This window comes from Lissotriton helveticus, chromosome 8, assembly GCF_964261635.1.
Source record: "Lissotriton helveticus chromosome 8, aLisHel1.1, whole genome shotgun sequence".
NCBI classification, from domain to species: Eukaryota; Metazoa; Chordata; class Amphibia; order Caudata; family Salamandridae; genus Lissotriton; species Lissotriton helveticus.
The window spans coordinates 184,766,000-184,789,612 of NC_136069.1; the positions used below are offsets into that span (position 1 = coordinate 184,766,000).

The 23,613-nt window shown below is 51.2% G+C and overlaps 1 protein-coding gene across 5 annotated transcripts in view; it reads right to left on the reverse strand.

The window, feature by feature from the left end:
* Nucleotides 1-23,613, reverse strand: part of TTC3 (tetratricopeptide repeat domain 3) — a 1,911,479-nt gene that overhangs the window by 42,460 nt on the left and 1,845,406 nt on the right. For all 5 annotated transcript variants that reach the window (XM_078656864.1, XM_078656865.1, XM_078656863.1 and 2 more), the window contains one exon: nucleotides 9,046-9,138. In XM_078656864.1, the coding sequence (XP_078512990.1) occupies nucleotides 9,046-9,138 (93 nt within the window). The remainder of the gene's footprint in view (nucleotides 1-9,045; nucleotides 9,139-23,613) is intronic.

Consider the following 23,613-nt stretch of genomic DNA (forward strand, 5'->3'; position numbering starts at 1 on the left):
GTCCCGACGTCGGAAGAGGAACGAAGGAGGTATCGGGGGCCGGAGGCGACACCTGATGGTCCGACGCCGGGGAGGTCGTAAGGTCCACCGGCGACGACCCAGATCCCGAAGAAGGTCTAGCGGGGTCCCGGGACCGCCCGTCGGAGGAGAGAGTTTCCTCATGGCCATGAGGAAGCGCTCGATCTCCTCCGGCGTCGCGTCTGGCCCAGGGACCGGAGGGTGTGGAGCTGGACGCGGCGCCCACGACTCCGACGGAGCCGCGTGGGTGGTGTCACCCGAACCCCCGGCCGCATCGCGCGAGCGTCAGGTGGAGTCCGAAGAGCGATGACGCCTCTTGGACTTCTTGTGCTTCTTACCTGACGACGACTTCGACCCGGAGGAGTGCGGCCTACTCTCGGAACTGTGGTGGCTCCGAGCCCGCGACCTGTCCCTCGACCTCCCGTGGGACAGAGACCTCTCGCGGCGCGGGACCGACTGCCGGAGTCCGAGTCGCCTGCGGGACCGCTCCCGCCTGGCTTTCGAAGAGAGGGCCCGGCAAAACCAGTGTCTGGAGAGGTGTCCAGGCCACTGGCCTCCCCAAGGTCTCCTGCCCAGTCCTCATAAGACTGACACTCTCGGGTCAGAGGGTCCTCAGACCCCTCCCAATCCCCTTCATCACCCATCTCCTGATACTCAGGGTCCTCAATCAACAATGGGGCCTGTTCATAGAAGCGAGACTCCCCAAGCGGCGTCTGGAGCGGCGCCCATCGGGGCCGTCCCGACGTCGGAACAGGAACGAAGGAGGTATCGGGGGCCGGAGGCGACACCTGATGGTCCGACGCCGGGGAGGTCGTAAGGTCCACCGGCGACGACCCAGATCCCGAAGAAGGTCTAGCGGGGTCCTGGGACCGCCCGTCGGAGGAGAGAGTTTCCTCATGGCCATGAGGAAGCGCTCGATCTCCTCCGGCGTCGCGTCTGGCCCAGGGACCGGAGGGTGTGGAGCTGGACGCGGCGCCCACGACTCCGACGGAGCCGCGTGGGTGGTGTCACCCGAACCCCCGGCCGCATCGCGCGAGCGTCAGGTGGAGTCCGAAGAGCGATGACGCCTCTTGGACTTCTTGTGCTTCTTACCTGACGACGACTTCGACCCGGAGGAGTGCGGCCTACTCTCGGAACTGTGGTGGCTCCGAGCCCGCGACCTGTCCCTCGACCTCCCGTGGGACAGAGACCTCTCGCGGCGCGGGACCGACTGCCGGAGTCCGAGTCGCCTGCGGGACCGCTCCCGCCTGGCTTTCGAAGAGAGGGCCCGGCAGTCGGAGCAGGCCTTGTCGTCGTGGTCTACGCCTAGACAAGTTAGGCACAGGTGGTGAGGATCCGTGACCGACATCGTGCGGTCGCAATCCTCGCAGTGCTTAAAGCCAGGCATCCCTACGGCACCGATCGGAGTCGTAAGACTTCGAGAAATGATAAAAAATGATCCAAAAAGTTAGTCAAAAATTGACTAAGGGTTACTGCTTTTTCCAGATCTGCGCTTGCTGGCGCGGAAAAAAGAAGAACTGACGTCAGTACGCGGAGGCGGCGTCTAAGTACTCCGACGACGTCATCACGGCGCCCATGACGGATGCGGAGCCGCAGACGACGGCTACCGACGCGCAAGGGTACTGCTACGCAAAAGTTTCCGGATCCATTCTGACGCCTGGGGATATTCTAAGGTAAGGAATCTAATACTAACGTGTCTCTTTCAGATATAATGTTTTAGAATAAGGGCAATGCAGAGGAGAGAAAGAGACACTTTCAAATTACAATAAGCAATTAGAGCTTCAGCCAAAGATGGTTGGATAGATGGCTGAAGGAGACCACACAGGCGTCAGTGACCCCTTTGTCAGTGACCCAAATGGGTCACTGCAGCGGGGTAGTTTGTCGAATGGACTAAGGAGCAGATCTTTATACTCTTTCTATGATGAACTTGTAGTGAGGACTGAGCCTCGTTTGCGCACATTGCTATGTTAGCTAGAAATGTAAACGCCATTTTACCTTTTGCACACAACACTGCATATTGCTGTTGTTGTACGTTAGGCTGTGTGAATTACTTCACATGAGAAAGGCTTGTTTTCAGCATCCCTAGATTTACATCGCGACCCTAGTCTGCACAGTGAGTGCTAAAGCCTCCAAGGTTATCATAACAAGTTAGCTGTTGTTCGGGCTGATCGACTCACGTTTTAGACATTACCTACATGCAGCTGCAGCCAACTGAGATTCTGGCGCCTTTAATATTGCACTGTAGGCATGATTTCAGGCACTTGGAAGAAATCCGATTCCCAGAGAGAAAGAGCTTTTGCAGATCCTGATGTGATACACTCCTGTTGATTTTGGAGGTATGGGGTCCCCTATTCAAGCCTAAGAGACCTTCTGTATTTTATAAAACATAGATCCTGTCGAGGGAGGGTGATCTACTAGGCACTATATAACCTGTTTTCACCATCATTATAATATGATTTCTCCTTTTGTGTTTTATGGAATTGTAACAATGCTGATTATTTCTAATCGTATGTCTGCTTGAGTTAGCAAAAATCCGGGCTGGGACTCAACAGGCCTTGGCAAAGGCAACCACGCGGTGAGTGAAGAATGCGTCTGGTGCGGACTAGGAGAGTCCGGGGTGCCCCTCTTTTGAAAGGGAGCAAGGGCCAGTCTGGAGCAACCAGACCAGCAGTGAAGATTTCAAAGTTAGTCGTCTAGGAGGCCACTAGCCAGCCGGCAAGTGACCAGACAACGCGTTGAGCAGGAACCAAGCAGAAGGGCCCCACGCAGATCTCGTGGATGCTGGAGGGCTGATCTTCGGTGCAGGGGCTGCTCGGGGTTGGGGCTTCTCAGTCCCCAAAGCACTTGGTCGAGTTTACCTCGGGAGTCGTGCTGGAAGCGAAGTGCAGGTTCGTTCAAGATGGCCGGTCCCACGTGTCTCGTCGCACCCAAGGGTCTCAGCTTTGCTGTAGATGCAGGTAGAGGTCGGAGAGGTCTGGGAATCCGGGTCTCGTCGGGCTCTGAAGTCTGGATCCTCGAGGGAAGACGACAAAGTGAAGCCGCTGGACGCTGGATGGTGCCTGCAGTTGCAGGGTGGACACTCGTTGTCCACAAGGGAGATTCTTCAGTCTTCTGTGGAGCAGAACGTCGAAGGCCAGAGTTTCTTCTTGTAGAATAGTTCAGGATAATCTAATTTGGAATGGGACCAGCTCCTACCTTTATTCTCCTAAAGGGGGCTGCACTACTGACTAGGTCCCTCCCCTGGGCGGGACCAGGAAGGGGGGTGGCTACACCCCCTATCCTTTGTCCGGTTTCCCGCCAGAGCTGGGGCTGGGATGCCCCAGCAACTGGTTTGAACCGGTGTATGCACAGGGCACCTTGTGTGCCCCAGGCATGTCTCATTCCTTTCAGGCCTCCCTACCTCAATACACAAAATCCTGTCTAGGGTGGTGCTAGCACCTCCCAAGGCAGGAAACCCTTTGTCCAAGCCATCCTTGCTGGAAGGACTCCCAGCAGCAGGAGGTCAGACTTGTGTCTGTGGTGGCAGCATCCATTTTGTGATGCTGAGGCTCGAGTTAACTTTAACCGGGGTTCACAGTTACATACATGTCGTGTCCCTCTAGAAGGGTGGAATGCTTCCCCCGTCGCCAGAATTGGCGAGGGGGTAGTATTCCAAATCGTATGACACCTTACTCGACATGTTTTGATAATGTTATACCAGAGTTAGCATTTAACCGCGAGGTTGATAATGCACTTAAGAGTATATGGTATAGCGTTATCATGGAACAGCTATTAGGACTTGGTTCCGCAAGCTGCAACCGGGCTCAGCTCATGCCAGAGCACCATCTCACATAATTCCAAGCACTCTGCCTTCAGGATTGTTAAGGCCTTCCATAGGAGTGACTGATAGGAATATATGTGTCCATTTTAGGGTTAGATATAGGTATACTATATCTACAGCAAAGGGTGTTTACACCACCTTGCCCCAGCTGTCATGCAGCCAGTTGTGTCAGATTTAGATGGCCAGCCAGGGGTGGCACAATACATGCTTCAGCCCCTGGTAGGCCCTGGGTACACCTATGCCCTGGGTACAGGGACTGATAAGGTGGCCCAGTACCAATTGGTAAATGCACCTTAAAGTACATGGATGTCAATTTAGAGAGAGAACAGCTAGGCTGTGGGTCTGATTAGCAGGCCCACAGCCAGGGAAAGTCGTAAACCAGTGAAGCAAAAAGCAAAAATCTGGGGTGACCATAGGATTGCAGACCCCACTCTCCTACATCCCCCTCCCCAGGTCCTCCCATAGGTGGGACCCTAAAGTTAGTCCAACCCCTAAACTTAGTATAAGTATAGGAGCCAAAGGCGCCCCTAAGGGGCAGGGATGCCCCAGCAACTGGTTTGAACCGGTGTATGCACAGGGCACCTTGTATGCCCCAGGCATGTCTCATTCCTTTCAGGCCTATCCTAACCAATACACAAAATCCTGTCTGGGGTGGTGCTAGCACCTCCCAAGGCAGGAAACCCTTTGTCCAGCCTCCCTCGCTGGAAGGACTCCCAGCAGCCGGAGGTCAGACTTGTGTCTGTGGTGGCAGCATCCATTTTGTGATGCCAAGGCTCGAGTTAACTTTAACCGGGGTTCACAGTTACATACATGTCGTGTCCCTCTAGAAGGGTGGAATGCTACCTCCGTCGCCAGAATTGGCGAGGGGGTAGTATTCCAATTCGTATGACACCTTACTCGACATGTTTTGATAATGCTATACGAGAGTTAGCATTTAACCGCGAGGTTGATAATGCACTTAAGAGTATATGGTATAGCGTTATCATGGAACAGCTATTAGGGCTTGGTTCCGCAAGCTGCAGACAGGCTCAGCTCATGCTAGAGCCTCATCTCACATAAAACCAAGCACTCTTCCTCCAGGATTGTTAAGGCCTGCCATAGGAGTGACTTATAGGTGCCTATGTGTCTATATATAATGGTAGGTATAGGAATACTACACCTAAGCAAGGGGTGATTACACGACCTTGCCCCAGTTGAGTGATCTGCCAGTTGTGTCAGTTTGGATGGCCAGCCAGGGGTGGAAAAAGATATGCTGCAGCCCCTGGTAGGCCTTGGGTGCAACTGTGCCCTGGGTACCTATGGTACACTGTACAGGGACTCACAAGAGTGACCCATTTCCCAATTGGTGATGTACCTAAAGTACATGGTATGAATTTAGAGAGAGAACAGCTGGGCTGTGGGTCTGATTAGCAGGCCCACAGCCACATTAAAGTCGAAAACCAGTGAAGCAAAAAGCAAAAAGTGGGGTGACCATAGGAAAGCAGACCCTACTCTCCTACACTCATCCTCGGGTCCAATCCCTCAGCCTGGGACGACTCCTGGTGACCCACATCTCTGGGCACCGCCCCGACGCCAACCAACCACGCACGCAACTTGGGAGTCATCCTCCACTCGAAGCTCAACATGTCCAACCAAATCAACGCAGTCTCCTCAACCTGCTTCTACACCCTCCGCATGCTCCGCAAGATCTACAGGTGGATCCCTACAGACACACGAAAAACCATCACCCGCGCCCTCATTAGCAGCAGACTCGACTACGGCAACGCCCTCTACTCCGGAGCCCCGTCCTAGCTCATCAGCAGACTTCAAAGAATCCTGAACGCCTCTGCACGCCTGATCCTCGACGTCCCCCGCCGAGACCACATCACCCCCCACCTGAGAATTCTGCACTGGCTCCGCTGACCTCTCACTGGCCGCCGTCCCACGCATCCACAGAGCTACTTCCGGGGGCAGGTCCTTCTCCCACCGCGCTGCCAAGACATGGAACTGCCTACCCCTCCTCCTACGTCAGACAGAAGACCCACAGACCTTCAGGGGACTACTCAAGACCTGGCTCTTCGACCACTAGCTGCAGCCACCCAGCGCCTTGAGACCCTCGCGGGTGTGTAGTGCGCTTTATAAATTCTCTGATTGATTGATTGACCCAGTCACTAGGACTTAAGATTAACCTGGCCGAAACTCTGAAGAAGAAATCTTGGACCTTCGACATTCCATATCCACTGGAAGACGGAAGAAATCTCCCTCGAGGTCAATGAGTGACCTCCCTGTTCAAACAAGCACCAAAGACGCATCTTGCCAGTCTGCATTTTCAAGGCTCCCGACGGATCTCGAAGAATCTGCCAAACAGGACACGGACTTCCAGACATCTCCGAGGCTGACACGAGTCCCCAGCAGAGCTGAGACCTGTAGCTATCACGAGAGATGTGGGACCGGAACTCCTGGACATCCTGCAGGTTTACCTACTTCCCAAAGTTGTGCATTGGGCTATTTGTTGCCCTCGCCCGAGCACCTTTTGCACCGCAGCTGAGAGGCCTACACTCCACCACTCGCAGTACCTCTCTTATCCTCCGTCGCTACTTTTGAGTTGCTCAGTATACCCCTACTGATTGGCCGAGCTCAGGCTGCTTGGTACCGGACCTTGAGCAGGCATTCAATTCTCTCGAATGGGACTACCTGTTTGCTGCCGTAGATAAATTTGGCATTGGACCTTTCTTTATAGGGCGAGAACGGCTTTTATACAGTCATCCAACTGTCTGGGTCAAAACGGGCCCCTACATTTCAGAGGCCATAGCTGTGAAGCGTGGAACTAGGCAGGGATGCCCACTGTCTCCCCTGCTCTTCTCTTTGGCGGTGGAGCCCCCGGTAGCGACCGTCCGGCTGAGGTTGACATGGGGATCGCTCTGGGGGATGCCATTCATACAATATCCTTGTATGCCGATGACATACTGCTATATCTCAGGCACTTGCATGCTATTTCCCCTTCATTGATCAGATACTGTCGGATTTCGCCGCCGTGTCGGGCCTGCAATTAAATGCTCCAAAATCGATGCTATTTCCTTTTACAGTCAGCGCCCCAGACCCGGTCTACTCACTAAATTACGCATCAGTAACATGGTGTGTTGGCACTTACCGTTACCTAGGGGTACACATATACCGCAATAAAGCAGATCTGCTTGATGGTAATATTACTAGGGCGGTGATGGCCATCCGGTCTCAGATAACCTTCTGGAGGACTTTACCGCTATCGGTCTCAGGCAGAATTGCGCAGGCTAAGATGGTGATCTTGCCTTGGCTGCTGTACTATTTCACAAATTTGCCCATTTACCGGCCTCCTGCGTTTGTTGTTGATCTGGAAATCATAGTTGGAGACTTCATTTGGGGGGCGTCCAGACACACATTCTCCATTAAGAAGCTCTACCTACCTACCAGACAGGGCAGCCTTGCTGCCCCCAATTATGAGCACTATTATTTAGCTATGCAGGTGCAGTGGATTGTCAAATGTTTGACCTCTCACTATCTCGGGGACACATCCACTACTTCTCCTCCTTTATCACGCCCGCCCTCTTGTACCGGTTTCACCCATGCTCACGCCCTATAAGTGCTTCCGCCGATGTCTGTTTATTACCCGTGCTCTACAGCCCTATGCCCCCTCCATACCCATACAAAGCACCCCTCGGGGCCCACGTGTTACTACGGCTGCGGAGTTGGGACACGGCTGGTATTCAAAACACTAGGGACCTGTTCCACGACGGAACTCTGTTCTCTCATGCAAAGCTAATGGAGGGGGAGGATCTTCATCCCGGGAGCTTCCTCCTACACCGCTCACTTATAGATTCCCTATCTGCCAGGTGAGGTGCGCTAGACACAGAGGCTCCTGTGTCACCATTCGATTCAATATCTACATATCATGGGAGACGGGGTCATCTGGTCAGATAGTTCGCAACATCACTCTGCGTTCTCTCTAAGCCTTCTGAGGGTGCACTGAGACGAGGACCCTCTCTAAGCCCTCTGAGGGTGCACTGAGAAGAGGACCTGGGGTGTGCCTTTACCAAACCAGAATGGACAGCTATCCTGGAGACCGCCTCCCATGTCCCTCGTAACCAGCGTTTCCGCCAAATACAGTACTTCACACTCCACTGGGCATACCTTACCTCGGCCAACATTAATAAATACTACCTTCGCACAGACTCAGCTTGCCCCAGATGTCACTTAACCGATGCAGACATTTTAAACATGCTCTGGCGGTGCTCAAAACCTACCACATACTGGAGCGAAGTAGCCAATACTCTTTCCTAATGCATAGGGCGAGATATACCTTTAAGATGGGAGACTAACATTCTTCATCTATTTTGGAGGGGGGGGGAAGCACAGAGCCACTTTGCGCTTCATAGATCTGGGCCTAGCCGGCATCAAGTGCCTTATCACTAAACACTGGAAGGCGCCTGGTGCCCCACAGACTGTGGCATGGCGTCGCTCCTTACTTGACTGGGCCAAGGTGGAGAGACTTGCCCTGTTCAGGGAGGATCTGTTGGGACTCCGAAGGTTACCTCAGGCCATGGAGTGGGAGACTATTCTATCAGAGCTGCAGAAATCTGATGGGCCAACAGGGGGCTCCTCGCCAGTGAGTGTGGACACCACAGTTGCGGATGGGTGGGCCCTCATGATTGCGCCTACATGAGGGTACAGGCGCAACAGTCCTATATTTGGGTAACTTACGAGGCTGGCTGGCACACATGGGAGCCATGCTTGGCATGGTGCACCTGCGTGGGTGGGACCGGGTTGGGGGGAGAGTCTAGCAGCATTTCACTTACAAGATCTCCCCTTCCTTCATCTTACTTTGTCCTCATTACCCGCCTCTACAGTTCAGGATTGTATGGTAATATGAACAGAAACCGTAAGTGATTTGAGTAACATCATGCTTAATATAAGATACATATGCCACATCAGTGCCCAATGGGATGCCATTAACTTGTACAAACAGCTCTTTGTATCCCTCTGAAATCATGCATTGTATTACTGATTTTACGCTGTTGTGTACAATGGAAATATATTGCATATGCAAGATATATCTGAAGGTTGTGTATCTGTTAAATAAGCAAAAATGACAAAGATTTTAACAAAATGAAGCAGTTTTGAAAACTTCATTTATGGTCATAAGTTCATGTAAATAAAACTGAGTTCAATGCAAGGAGTGTGGGGATACTTACATCTCTGTGAAATCGGTGTCCACATTCTAATACACATATGGTATTTTGACGAAGCTCTTCATGGCATATTATGCACGGATCATCATCAAATAACTGCATTGTAAGAGATGAAAACTCATTCATTTTTAGTCAGAGATAATTTTACAATTAATGTATTTAACATTTGGAGAGTGACTTTGCTTTAATATCAAAAGTAAGATGAAAACAGATAATGCACGGTGTAGGAAAGTGCCCCTTAACCTGGTCCCCTTTACCAGTGTCTTTCCTTAAACTGTAACATTGTTTCACAACTGGCTCCCTTTTAGAATCCCTGTCAGTTCCTAATAAGTGGTACCTAGTGCCTTGGAACTAAACAGGGTCCCTAAGGACTGAAGCACGAATTGTGCCACCCTAAGGGGCCTCTCACCAAGCTCATGCAAACTGCCACAGCAGCCCATGTCTATTGGTGCAGGGAAAAGTGAAAAGTCAACATGGCACACACCCCCTTGTAACACTGGTGGAGCCTTGTAGGTCCCACCCCAGGATGTACAGCGTGGATTAGTTACTTACCTGTAATCCTAGTACTCTTCCAGAGGTATCCTCATCAAAGTCATAAGCACATGAATATTCCCGCCCATGCGCAGGACCCCGGAAACACAATTATATATGTGATAAACATACATATACATATATATATATATACACACACACACACACACACACACAAACAAGCAAATGCAGCCTTCCACACCCTAGAGCTGACTAATGCTGTAAGGACTTCACTGTATATCATAAGAAGTACATTAAAACACCAGGGAAAAAACACCAGCAAAGCATGTTTGAAAACTGTTTTAAGGCTTGACACTCAGCACAAACCCATAGATGGGACTGAAAGCATTGACAGCTCACAGGCTGCATTGCAGAAAACATAGCCCAAAAAGGCTGAAAAGCTAACTCATAGAAACATAGTAATAAACTGGCACCATGCCTTTAAGGCAGCCATGACCCCTAGCTTCCCATCATGCCTCAGGGGTGACAGTTAGGTCAGTTGTTCTTTGCGGAGACTCAAAAGCCATGGCACAAAGAGCTGACAATTCCTTAAAAAGACAAGAATTCTTTGCCCGGGGAGGCGGGAGGGTTGCTTATGACTCTGATGAGAATACCCCTGGAAGAGAACTTCCAGTGGATCCTCATCAATAGTCATAAGCACATGAATAGAATAGCGAGCCTCACCTCTTCCACCTGCGGGCAAAGGAAAAAGGGCACTTAATAATCAAGCTCAGATAACTAAAATTGAAAAAACACAGACATCTCATTATCTGAATAGATTCTTCAAGGAGGCTTGGCCAACTTGAGTATCCGCCCTGGAATAGGATTCAAGACAATAATGCCTTATGAAAGTGTGCACCAATCTCCAGGTTGCAGCCTTACAGATCTCCGCCATTGGAACATCATGCAAGAAGGCTATTGTAGCCGCTTTCCCCCTAGTGGAGTGTGCTTTAAGTGACAACAATAGGGGTTTATTTGCTAACTGGTTGGACAATTTTATACAGGACACTATCCATCTTGAAATGGACCTTTTGGAAGTTGGAAAGCCTGTCCTCATGGAACCATAATTTACAAACAATTGATCTGATCTCCTTATGGCCTTTGTTCCCTCCAAATAGAACTTGAGCACTCTCTTAAGGTTTAATGAGTGAAGGGACCTTTCAGCAGGAGAGGAAGGATTGGGGAAAAAAGGATGGAAGGGAGATCGACTGATTAACATGAAAATCAGATACCACTTTAGGCAAAAACCAGAGAGAGTCCTTAACACTACCCTGTTGTAGTGAATAACAGTATATGGTTCCTTGGTACATAGCAATTGAATCTCACTTACCCTGCGCGCTGATGTTATTGCCAATAGGAAAGCGGTCTTCCATGTCAAATGCTGCAGTATGGCTTTATGAATGGGTTCAAAGGGAGGACCCATTAATTTAGAAAGGACTAAATTCAACTCCCAAGGAGGAGAAGGAGGCCTAAAAGGGGGATAGACCTTCTTCAACCCCTGTAGGGAATCCTTAACCACCTGCAGTTGAAAGAAGGAAGGCTGGTTGGGAGACTTTCTGGAGGCCGTAATGGCCGCCAAGTGCACTCTGATTGAGGGGTACTTCAAACATGCTGTGGCTAAATCAAGGAGGTAAGGGAGAATCACCTCTTCTTGCCTTGTTGTAGGATTAAAATGATACACCACAAATAGAATCTCTTCCACTTAAGAGAACGATGCCCTCGTGGAAGGTCTCTTTGCCTCTCTCAGGATGTGCATGCAGTCCTGCGGTAACTTCAAGTGTCCATATTGTAGGACCTCAGGAGCCATGATACCAAGCTCAATGGGGGAAGGCTGGGATGGATAATCTTCCCTTCCATCTTGGTCAGCAGGTCCGGTCTGTAAGGCAGCCTCTTGTGCAGGAGTACTGACAACTGCAACAGGTCCGGGTAACACCATTGACGCGGCCAATCCAGAGCTATCAAGATCATCGTCATGCTGGATCGGAGGAGCTTGGACACCACCTTCGGGATCAGAGGGAGGGGAGGAAAGGCGTAAGCAAATATTCCGGACCAATCCACCAAAAGCACATTCCCCCAAGTCCCTGGACGGTGGAACCTGGATGCGAAGGCGTGGCATTTTTTGTTTTGGTCGTCTGCAAACAAATCTATGGAAGGTTGACCCCATTGATGGAAAATATCCGCCACCACCTCGTCGTTTAGTACCCAGTCTGGCTGATCTTCGAAGTGCCGTTCTGCTCCCCTGGTAGATGCACTGCTGTGATGGAGAGGCCTCGAGCCAGGAGCCAGTGCCAAATCGCTTGAGCTTCCAGGGAGAGCGGGCGAGAACGCACACCACCCTGTTTGTTAAGGTAATACATGGTGGTCGTGTTGTCTGTTTGGATCAAAATTGAGTTGGTCTTGATTGAGAGCTGAAAAGCTTTCAGAGTTAGGTGGACTACTCGCAGCTCTAACATGTTTATATGATAGGACTGTTCCTTGATGGACCACCGGCCCTGCATCTGTAGGCAATCCATGTGCGCCCCCCATCCTTGAAGAGATACATCCGTTATCAAGGATTGGGCCGGAACTGGTTGATGGAAGGGAACTCCCACCAAGAGGTTCTTCGGTCGAGTCCACCTTAGAATGGACGATCTCACTGCTTGGGACAGCACAATACGGTCTTCCCAGCGACCCGATGCTTGGTTCCACTTGTCCTCCAGGTCCTGTTGTAAAGGTCTCATCCTTAGCCTGGCATTGGGAATGAGCAATATGCAAGAGGCCATTGATCCTAGCAGAGATGCCACTTGCCGGACCGTTGGGTGATCTGACTGTAGAAGAGTCTTGCACTTCTGTTGCAACGGAGAAAGTCTCTCCTCCGTAGGAAACGCTCTGCCTTTGTTTGAATCCAGAGTGGAGCCCAAATAATGGAATGTCTATGTAGGCTGGTGAACTTATTTTTCCATGTTCACATGAAGACCCAGCCTGCGGAGTAGCATCAGGCAGACTTGAAATCGTCCTTACTTTACGAGGAGATGGCCCTTTCAGGAGCCAATCGTCCAAGGAAGGGTAAACAAACCGACCCCTTCTGTGCAGAGCCGCCGCCACCACTGCCATGCACTTGGTAAAGAGTCGTGGGGCAGATTTCAGCCCGAAGGGCAGGACCTTAAATTGATAATGCTTGCTGCCAACTACGAATTGTAGGTATTTGCGATGACATGGCATGATAAGTATGTGGAAGTACGTGTCTGGGAGGTCCATCGAACACATCCAATCTCCTGCTTGCAGATGTGGACATATTTGATGAAGCGCCAACATGCAAAACTTTTCCTTCAAGATGAGTTTGTGTAGCAGTCGAAGGTCCAGGATAGGTCTGAATTTGTGCCCCTGACCTCGTTTTGGCACAAGAAAGTACCTGGAATAAACCCCCTTCCCTCGCTGAGAGGGAGAAACCTTTTCGGTGGCTTTCTTTCGTAGAAAGGTTATCACCTCCTGCCGGAGTAGGTCTAGTTGGTGAAGACGAGATCTTTTCGGAGGAATGTCCTTTGGAGGCACACGAAAACGTAGCACGTATCCATTGCACAGTATACTGAGCACCCAACAATCTTTTGTTATGTTGCACCACTCTTTCAGATGATGTGATACACTTCCTCCCACTGGAGTAGGCAACGGTGCCAGAGGAAGCTCCTGCTATTTGCTTCCCTGCTGATCTGGCCGTATTAGAGGATTGCAGCTGGTGACCTCCTCTACCTCTGTTCGACTTACGGCCCTGGAACTGTGATTTGCCTTGATTTTTGCTTTGGAACCATTGAGGGGTTTGTACCCTCTGGTGGTAGCCCTTGCGCTGGTTGGGTTTGTATCTTGGTTTGAATTCCTTATTCTTCTCTAATCCCACCGCTTTGAGAGTGTCTAGTTCAGCTTTCATCCTAGCCATCTCTTCATCGGTGTGGGCGCCGAACAGGGAGGAGCCCATAAAAGGAAGGTTGAGAATTCTCTGCTGTGCATCTGGTTTAAGAGCTGTCAGTCATAACCAGGCCGACCTCCCAGAGCAAATGCCATGCGCATACGAATGTGCTGACAGAGTAGCACCATCCGCTGCCGTGCTAATCATCTGGTTGGCCACAATGGATCCCTCTGTGATGACCTCCTCAAAATCCTTCTGATCTTCTTTAGGAAGTTTCAGTCCCGGGGGCAGAGTCAGCACCAGTCCGAGGAGAAGACTCCACGCGGCTCTGTGCTAAATTTAGCGGAACCCCTGATGAAGAAGCGTGCTCTACTAATACAGAATTCATGAGCGCTGACCTTTTAACAACGATTGTCAAAGAGTGACCATTTGAAAAGTACTGCACAAATCGTGTGAGTAACAATATATGTATGTTAGTCCTGACGAAAGCTTCACAGACCCCTCGGGCCTAAGGAGCTGAAACATGTCAACAAGCTCTTTACAATACCATTAGATCCAGTAACTCGATCTTCCTTAGTATCAACATATTTTACACCAGCGGGAACTCACCCCCCATTAAAATAGTTTGGGTGTTTCTTCCCCCTTTTTACATTTTTTTTCCTTTTTTCATAAAATTTATTTTGACACCATTTTGTGGGAAAAAATCCTCTATCTCTGACACTGCACTTGAGACCAGAGGTGCCTATCACAAATTGGAACACCCGATGATAACTGCCATAACTTCAATGTGGGGCGGATGAAACATATATACCGCACTCCTAATAACATTGAGTTTTTGAGGGTATTCTAATCACTTTTCCTAAACCAACGGTCGAAAAGCGTTACAAGTGTCCTTTTTCACTTTTGATTATTTTTACAAATGTATAACAGGCAGAGTATAACGTCTTGGTGGAGGGATGCTGAGCTGCCAAGATAACATTCTAGACTTCGGGCGAAAGGTCAAAAGCTGGCATCTGCCGCCGCTCAATCTTCATGCAGGAAGGTGGAGCATTGACAGGTTCAGGTGGGGAACCCTCCCCTGCTGCTGCGACAGAAGATTCTCCTGAAGGGGCAGCCTGATTGGAAGACCGATGGCCATGCTCAACAAATCGAGATGCGAACCCCGAGACCAGTCTGGAGCACAAGGAAGACTGGAGCTTAGTCTTTCCTCATCTCCTTGAGAACTCTGGGCAGGAGTGGTAGGGCCAGAAAGGGGTACAAGAGACCTGAGCTCCACTCGAGAAGAAAAGACTCTCCAAGCAAGAGTTGTCTTGGAAACCCCAACATGCAGAAATGCTGACATTACGTGTTCTCAACGTTGGTGAAGAGATCTCTTCAAGGCTCTTACCACTGCTGAAAGAGACCCTGCACCACCTCCGGATGGAGATGCCATTAGTGATCCCCTAGGCATCATCGGCTGCGTGTGTCCGCCTTGGTGCTCAGAGAGTCCGCCAGGTGTGGAATCACCAGGGAACTGCCCTGACGTTCCAGTCATGTCCAGAGAAGCAGGGCCGTTTGACAAAGGGTCCAAGACCCCGCCTTCCTCTCTTTGTTGCAGTACCACAAGGCGGTGGAATTATCCGCTAACACCTGCAATAGCCTTTCCTTGAAAGAGAGTAGAAAGGCTTTTAATGCCAGCCAGATCTCTCGAGGCTCAAAAAGGTTCATGTTGAGCCTGGACTCTGATCTCCAACTCCAAGATGAGTGATGCATCTGTCACTACTGTTATATTTGGTTGGGGGAAGGGAGAGGGGTCTGCCAATGACCCAATCGTGGTTTGCCAACCGCCACTGCAGGTCTTCTGCAGTGCCCTCTGAGGTCTGGACCATGTCTGATAGATTTCCCTGATGCTGCATCCAGTGAGACTTCAGGTCCCACTACAGAGCTCACATATGTCAAAGGGCATGAGTCACAAGCAATATGCAGGCGGGCATAAGGCCCAGCAGCCTCAGTCAGTCTCACCAAAACCCAGGCTAGAGGCTGAAACATCTGTATCATAACCTAAATAAGCCTGAAACTGCACTGCGCCCAGAGCAGTGCTGATAAAAGGGAGTGTCTTAGAAGGGGTCTGGCGTGACTTCAGCACGTTGATAGTGAACCCCAGTGAGTGCAGGATGTCCGGTGTTGTCTGGTGGTTGGAAACAACTGCCTGGAACGAGCCTGCCTTCAACAGCCAGTCATCAAGATAAGGGAAGACTTGCACCTCTGGTCTTCCCAGATGAGCTGCAAACACAGAAGAAACATTGGACATAGTCACAAATGCACATGTCACTATTTGTGTAACGATAGATCTGTAAGAGACATTAGTTAGTGATAGATTCCTTACCTTAGAATATCTCCAGGCGTCAGACTAGATCCGGAACGTTTTAATAGCAGTACCCCTGTGCGTCAGTAGGAGGCGTTGTGCGGCTCCGTGTCCATCGCAGGCGTCGTATGCGCCGAGATGACGTCACAGAAACTACTTTCCGCGCCAGGAACGCAGAGCCATGCAGGAAACTGACCCTGGTGCCATGAAACTAGGGCCCTGAAAGGGATGTCCTTAACCCTAGTAATCAGTTCGCAAAATGGGGAGGATGGGTGGGGCGGTAAGGAATCTATCACTAACTAATGTCTCTTACAGATATATCGTTACACAAGTAGTAACTTGTGCATCTGAAAGAGACACGTTAGTGATAGATTCCTTACGTTAGAATAGATACCCCAGCAATAACAACACCGGTGAAGGGTCTGCGAATAAGATTACACCAGAAAGTCACAGAGAACAGAATGGCCAAAGAAGCCATCTCTCTGGACTTGACTGTCAAGGCAGTAATGCTTGGTAAACGTGCGCAGCGAGGCCCACGTAGCTGCCTGACCAATGTCCTGCACGGGAACGCCGCATCCCAAGGCAGTAGTGGCTGCTGGTGCCCTGGTAGAATGGGTACGCAGCCCCACAGGAGGCTCCTTCTCAGCCAACGAGTAACAGGCTTTGATGCAGAGAACGACCCACCGAAAGATAGTCCGTTTGTGCATTGTAGGAAGGTGGATACCGGACTATGGTTACACCAACTTTTTTCCTGGTGTTTTGCTGGTTTTTGACTTAGTTGGCCTGAGATCCTGCTATTCAGGACCCCAGGCTTCCTGCTCTCTCTGTTAAAATGGACTCTATGTACCCTAGGTGCATTTACCAATTGGTACTGGGCCACCTTATCAGTCTCTGTACAGTATACCTTAGGTATCCAGGGCATAGGTGTACCCAGGGCCTACCAGGGGCTGCAGCATGTATTATGCCACCCCTGGCTGGCCACCCAAATCTGACACAACTGGCTGCACGACAGCTGGGGCAAGGTGGTGTAATCACCCTTTGCTTTAGATATAGTATTCCTATATCTAACCCTAAAATGGACACATATATTCCTATCAGTCACTCCTATGGCAGGCCTTATCAATCCTGAAGGCAGAGTGATTGGAATTATGTGAGATGGTGCTCTGGCATGAGCTGAGCCCGTTTGCAGCTTGCGGAACCAAGTCCTTATAGCTGTTCCATGATAACGCTATACCATATACTCTTAAGTGCATTATGTACCTCGCGGTCAAATGCTAACTTTGGCATAGCATTATCAAAACATGTCGAGTAAGGTGTCATACGAATTGGAATACTAACCCCTCGCCAATTCTGGCGACGGGGTTAGCATTCCACCCTTCTAGAGGGACACGACATGTATGTAACTGTAAACCCCGGTTAAAGTTAACTCAAGCCTCAGCATCACAAAATGGATGCTGCCACCACAGACACAAGTCTGACCTCCTGCTGCTGGGAGTCCTTCCAGCGAGGGAGGCTCAGACAAAGGGTTTCCTGCCTTGGGAGGTGCTAGCACCACCCCAGACAGGATTTTGTGTATTAGGTAGGCCAAGGCTGAAAGGAATGAGACATGCCTGGGGCACACAAGGTGCCCTGTGCATACACCGGTTCCAACCAGTTGCTGGGGCACTCCAGCCCCAGCTCTGGCGGGAAACTGGACAAAGGATAGGGGGTGTAACCACCCCCCTTCCTGGTCCCACCTAGGGGAGGGACCTAGTCGTAGTGCAGCCCCCTTTAGCTGAATAAAGGTAGGAGCTGGTCCCATTCCAAATTAGATGAATCTTGACAACCTTCCACGAAGAAACTCTTGACCTTCGACCTCCTGATCCATCAGAAGACTGAAGAATCTCCCCTATGGTCAGGGAGTGACCATCCTGCTTCGCAGGCACCATCAAGCTTCTGTGCGGTTTGCTGCAAAGTCCTTCCATCCCGGAATCCGACGACCCAGCTCGACAAGACCCGGACCTCCAGACCTCTCTGACCTCTACCCACATCCACAGCACAGCTGGGACACGTGGGTGCGACGAGCAACGTGGAGACGGCCATCTTGAAGAAACCTGCACAGCGCTTCCAGCACAACCCCCGAGTGACCCTCGTGTAAGTGCATCAGGGTTTGAGAAGCCCTACACCGACGCAGCTCCTGCCCCAAAGACCAGCCCCCCAGCATCCTCGTGATCTGCGTGGGGCCCTTTTGCCTGGTTGCTGCTTGTCCTGTTGTCTGGTCACTTGCCGGCTGGCTAGTGACCTCTGAGACGACGACCCAAAGAATTCGACTCTGCTAGTCTGGTCCCCCAGACTGGCCCTTGCTTCCTTGTAAAAGAGGAGCACCCCGGACCCTCCTGGTCCGCACCAGACGCCATCTTTGTTCCACCGCGTGGCTTGCATTAGCCAAGGCCTGTTGTCCAGATCGACGATCCGACACCGCCAACAGCAGCAGACTACGTGGGACAGCTCGTGCCCCCAGCCTGGTCGTGAAGAGCAGCTCCTGGTCCTCGCAGCTACAGAGAGAAGCGAACCCTCCTTCACCTGAACTCGGCGACAGCTCCTGGTTCCCTCCTGGTTCCAGCACCGTCACTGGCTAGTGACCAAGACTCTGTCCCCTTCCTTTTCAGGACTTCCTTCTTCCTAGTTCCACCCTTGGAACCACCGGACTCCTCCGTCTGGCTGCCTGCAACTTCTTGTTTCAGGCATCACCGGGATCAACGCAGCAAACCCGACGCAACTTCAGCCCTATGCACCCGCAGCCTGTGGGTTAGGTAACTAAAGCTTCTAGGTGCTGAAGTCTGAGTCCACTATCCTAGTGTCCAGGTCCACTGTTTTCCCTCCATCCAGCCGGGTTCGTTCAGAATCCGTAACTTTGTAAACTGTAAGATCCATAGACGTTTGTACGCATCCCGCGTGAGAGTTCCCACTCTGCACGTGAGTCCCGTGGGCCTCCTGCTCCTTACTTACCTAGTTTTTAGCGTAGTCCCACCGATCCTCCAGCCTCTGGATCTCCTTACAGTATTTTCCTTCCTCGCATTTCATTGTTTGGAGTATATGGTTTGTCGTGCCCCTAAAGCACTTGTGTAAATATTGTGCGAACTCGTATTTCCTTTTTAGTATTGTCATGTGCTTAGCCCTCTGATCTCATAAAGAGTTCAGAGGTGTTGTTATTAATAAATAGATTGTTTATTTTCATAACAACCTGTGTGGTGTCCTTTCATTTGGTATTCAAGGGGTTATACTATGGTAAAACAGCTGGCTTCACATGCCAAAAGAGATTAGCCTAAAAGACTGCTTTTGTCCACGCTACTAGGATAGCTGGTCTATACGGTTGACTTTACAACCAATCACCATAAGGATTGTTTGGACTGATACAAGGTGATCACTAGAATTAGTGAGCATCATATATCAGGCCCACTTCTCACATGCATGGCCCAACCTTTTTTGGCGCCCACGTAGCCAACAAAGAGCTGGTTATCCACCCGGAACTGTTGTGTGCGCTTTAGATAGAACGAAAGCGCCCGTTTTGGGTCCAGACGGTGGAGCCTCTCCTCTTTTGAAGGAGGCGGAAAGAAAGTGGGCAAAATGATTGTCTGCCCGATGTGGAAGGGCATGACAACCTTTGGCAAGAAAGAAGGACGGGTACTTAAAACCATGTTGTCCGGATGAACAGAAAGGAAAGGAGGTCTCGAAGAAAGACCCTGGAGCTCACTCACTGTTCTGGCAGAGGTGATAGCTACCAGGAAAGCCGTCTTGAGAGTGAGAAGACGCAAAGGACAGTTTTGAAGGGGCTCGAAGGGAGCGCACATCAGATATGTCAAGACAAGTTCCCATTGAGGCATAATGAACAGCACGGGAGGAAACGTGTGTGTAATGCCTTTCAGGAAACCGTTAACAACCGGGGACTTAAAAAGAGAAGGCTGATCTGGATGCTGTAGAAAGACGGAGATGGACGAAAGATAACCTATGATGGTGCCCAGAGCAGAGCCCTGCTCCAGGCAAAGAGAGAAGGAACAGAAGGACCTCGGAACGAGGGGATCCACAGCCTTTGCTGTGCACCATCCCACAAATTTGTTTCACCTGCAGGCGTATACTGTTTAGTGAAGGGACGCCTGGCTGCCAGAATGACATCACAGACTTTGGGAGGAAGGTCGAAAGCTGTCAACTGTCGTCGCTCAATCTCCACGCATGGAGATGGAGGCTGGACAGGTTCGAGTGGAGGACCATACCCTGCTGCTGCAACAGAAGATCCTCCCGAAGAGGCAGTCGGATCGGGGTATCGATTGCCATGCTGAGTAGTTCGGGATACCAGTATCTTTGTGCCCAATCCGGAGCCACAAGGATTACTTGGGCCCGGTCACGGCAAATCTTCTTCAGCACTCTGGGCAGAAGTGGAAAGGATTACAACAGACCGCAGCTCCACTCGCGATGAAAGCGGCGCAGAGCGAGTGCCGCCTTTGAAATTCCTACGCGCAGAACTGATGACATTGCGCGTTCTCTTCGGTGGCGAATAGATCTAACCAAGGCTCTCCCCACTGCAGAAAGAGACCTTGTGCCACGTCCGAGTTCAGACGCCATTCGTGATCCATCACGCACCGGCGGCTGAGTTCGTCCGACCTGGCGTTCAGGGAACCTGCCAGGTGTTGAACCACCAAGGTAATGTCTTGATGTTCCAGCCATGTCCAGAGGCGCAGAGCCTCCTGACAAAGGGTCCACGACCCCACCCAGCCCTGTTTGCTGCAAAACCACATGGCGGTAGTGTTGTCCATAAACACATGCACTACACTTCCCCGGACAGAGGAAAGGTAAGCTTTCAGTGCAAGTTGGATCGCCCGAAGCTCCAAAAGGTTGATATCGAGCCTCGACTACGCTGGAGACCAGAGGCCTGTGATCTCCGCCTCGCCCGAGGGACCATCGCATCCCAGGAGGGACGCATGCGTCACAACTGTGTGCTCCGGTTAGGGAAGGGATCTGCCACTAACCCAATCGCGATTCATGAGCCACCACTGCAATTGACGTGCAGTGCCCTCTGAGATCTGGACGTGATCGGACAGGTTGCCCTGATGCTGTGCCGACTGGAACTTCAGGTCCCACTGCAGAGCCTGCATATGCCATCTGGCATGTTGCACTAGCAGGATGCAGGAGGCCATCAGGCCCAGGAGCCGGAGGGTCATCCTGACCGAAACCCAGGATAGAGGCTGAAAGATCAGAATCATAGCCTGAACATCCCGGACTCGCTGCTCGGGAGCATACACCCGAAACCGCGTCGAATCCAGAACCGCTCCGATGAAAGGGAGCTTCTGAGAAAGACTCAGGTGCGACTTTGGCACATTGATGGAAAACCCCAGCAAATGTAGGAGGTAGGCCGTAGTCTGGAGGTGGGTGACAACTGCCTGGGGCGAGCCCGCCTTCAAAAACCAGTCATCGAGGTAGGGGAAGACGGACACCCCTGACCTGCGCAGGTGAGCTGCGACCACCGCCATCACTTTCGTGAACACCCGGGGGGCGCTGGTAAGGCCGAAGGGGATCATGGCAAACTGAAAATGCTCCTGGCCTACCGTGAACCGCAGGTAACGCCGGTGGGACGGGGATGTGAAAATATGCGTGCTGCAAGTCCAACGCAACCATCCAGTCTCCAGGGTCGAGGGCAGCCAAGACCTGAGCCTGCGATTGACATTCCTGAGGTCCAAGGTGGGGCACAAGCCCCCCTTGTCCTTCTTGGGGACCAGAAAGTAGTGAGAATAACAACCATGTCCTACTTCTGGCCCAGGAACACTCTTGATGTCCCCCCTTGGCCAAGAGGGCTAAAACTTCCTGCTGGAGAAGCGCAAAGTGATCCCCCGACATAAGGTGGAACTGAGGTGGCATGGTGAGGGGGGGGGAGGGTGTAGGTAGGTGGATATCTGACTATATGGTTACCCCAACTTTTTGCCTAGTGTTTAGCTGGTTTTTGACTTAGTTGGCCTGGGATCCTGCTATTCAGGGCCCCAGGCTATCTGCTCTCTCTGTAAAATGGACTCCATGTACTTTAGGTACATACCTAATTGGGATTGGGTCACCTTTGTGAGCCCCTGTATAGTGTGCCATAGGTACCCAGGGCATAGGTGCATCCAAGGCCTACCAGGGGCTGCAGCATGAATTATGCCACCCCTGGCTGGCCATCCAAATTGACACCACAGGCTGATTACTCAGCTTGGGCAAGGTGGTGTAATCACCCCTTGCTTAGATATAGTATACCTATATCTACCCTAATATATAGACACACATATACCTATAAGTCACTCCTATGGCAGGCCTTGACAATCCTGAAGGCAGAGTGCTTGGTGTTATGTGAGAGGGTGCTCTAGCATGAGCAGAGCCCCTCTGCAGCTTTTGGAACCATGTCCTTATAGCTGTTCTATGATATAGCCATACCATATACTCTTAAGTGCATTATAATCCTCGCGGTTAATGCTAACTTTGGTTTGGCTTTATCAAAACATGTCGTCTAAAGTGTCAAACACTTTGGAATACTACCACCCGCCAATTCTGGCGGCGGGGGTAGCATTCCACCCTTATAGAGGGAGAAGACATGTAGTTACTTCTTTACCCGGTTGAAGTTAAACAGAGCTTCAGCATCACAAAATGGATTCTGCTGCCACAGACACGAGTCTGACCTCCTGCTGGTGGACGAAACTCCGGCAGGGGAGGCCTGGACAATAGGTTTCCTGCCGTGGGAGGTGCTAGCACCTCCCCAGACAGGCTTTTAGTGTATTGGGGCACGGAGGGCTGCAAAATGAGACACTGACTGGGGCACACAAGGTGCTCCATGCGTAGCCCGGTTCAAACCAGTTGCTGGAGCACTCCAGCCCCAGCTCTGGCGCGAAACTGGACAAAGAGAAAGGGGTGTAACCACCCCCTTCTCAGGGTCCAACCATAGGAGGGACCTAGCAGGTAATCCAGCCCCTTAGTTTGGTATAAAGTTAGGAGCGGTGTTTAGAGACATCAGATTACCCTGGAAAGAAACTACGAAAGAGAACTCTTGGACTTCGACATTCTATGCTGACTAGAAGACTGAAGAAGATCTCCCTAGTGGTCAAGGAGTGACCACCCTGTTCAAACAGGCACCACCAGTAACTTGCCGGTTTGCTTTGTTGACGCTCCCGATGGAACCCGACGACTCAGCTACTCAGGACTGGACTTTCAGACTTCTTGGACTCCGACCCGCATCCACAGCAAAGCTGAGACCCGTGGCGGGCACGAGAGACGTGAGACCAGACTCCCTGGACATCCTGCAAATTGCCAATTGCATCGACTCCTGAGGAAACTCGCAGTTGTGCATTGGGGCACGAGAAGCCCTAGATCCAAGCAACATCTGCACCAGAGCTCAGCCCTCCACAATCCACGAGAGCCGCGTGGGCCCACTCCTGCATTTCAGCTCGACGCGTCTTCCTGGTTGCTAGCTCGTTGGCTAGTGAGCCCCCTTAAGACTATACTTTTAATTTTCAACGCTTGCCTGTTTGCTCTGGGCTTGCTCCAGCTTCCTTCCAAAAGAGAAGCTCCTCAGACCTTGCTGGTCTGAACTGAAGCGAATCTTCACTTCCTGCATGGGTTGCGGTTACCGAGGCTTGTTGGGTCCAATCCGGATACCGACACCACAGTCAACTAGAGCCTTCGTGAGACAGCTTGACTCCAGCTGCTGGTCGTTTGACGCCTCCTGGTCCTCGTAGCTGCAGAGACAAGCTTCACCTCTTCACCTGTTTGCATTGCGACATCACCTGGTTCCATCCTGGTCACTGGCTAGTAACCCAGACTC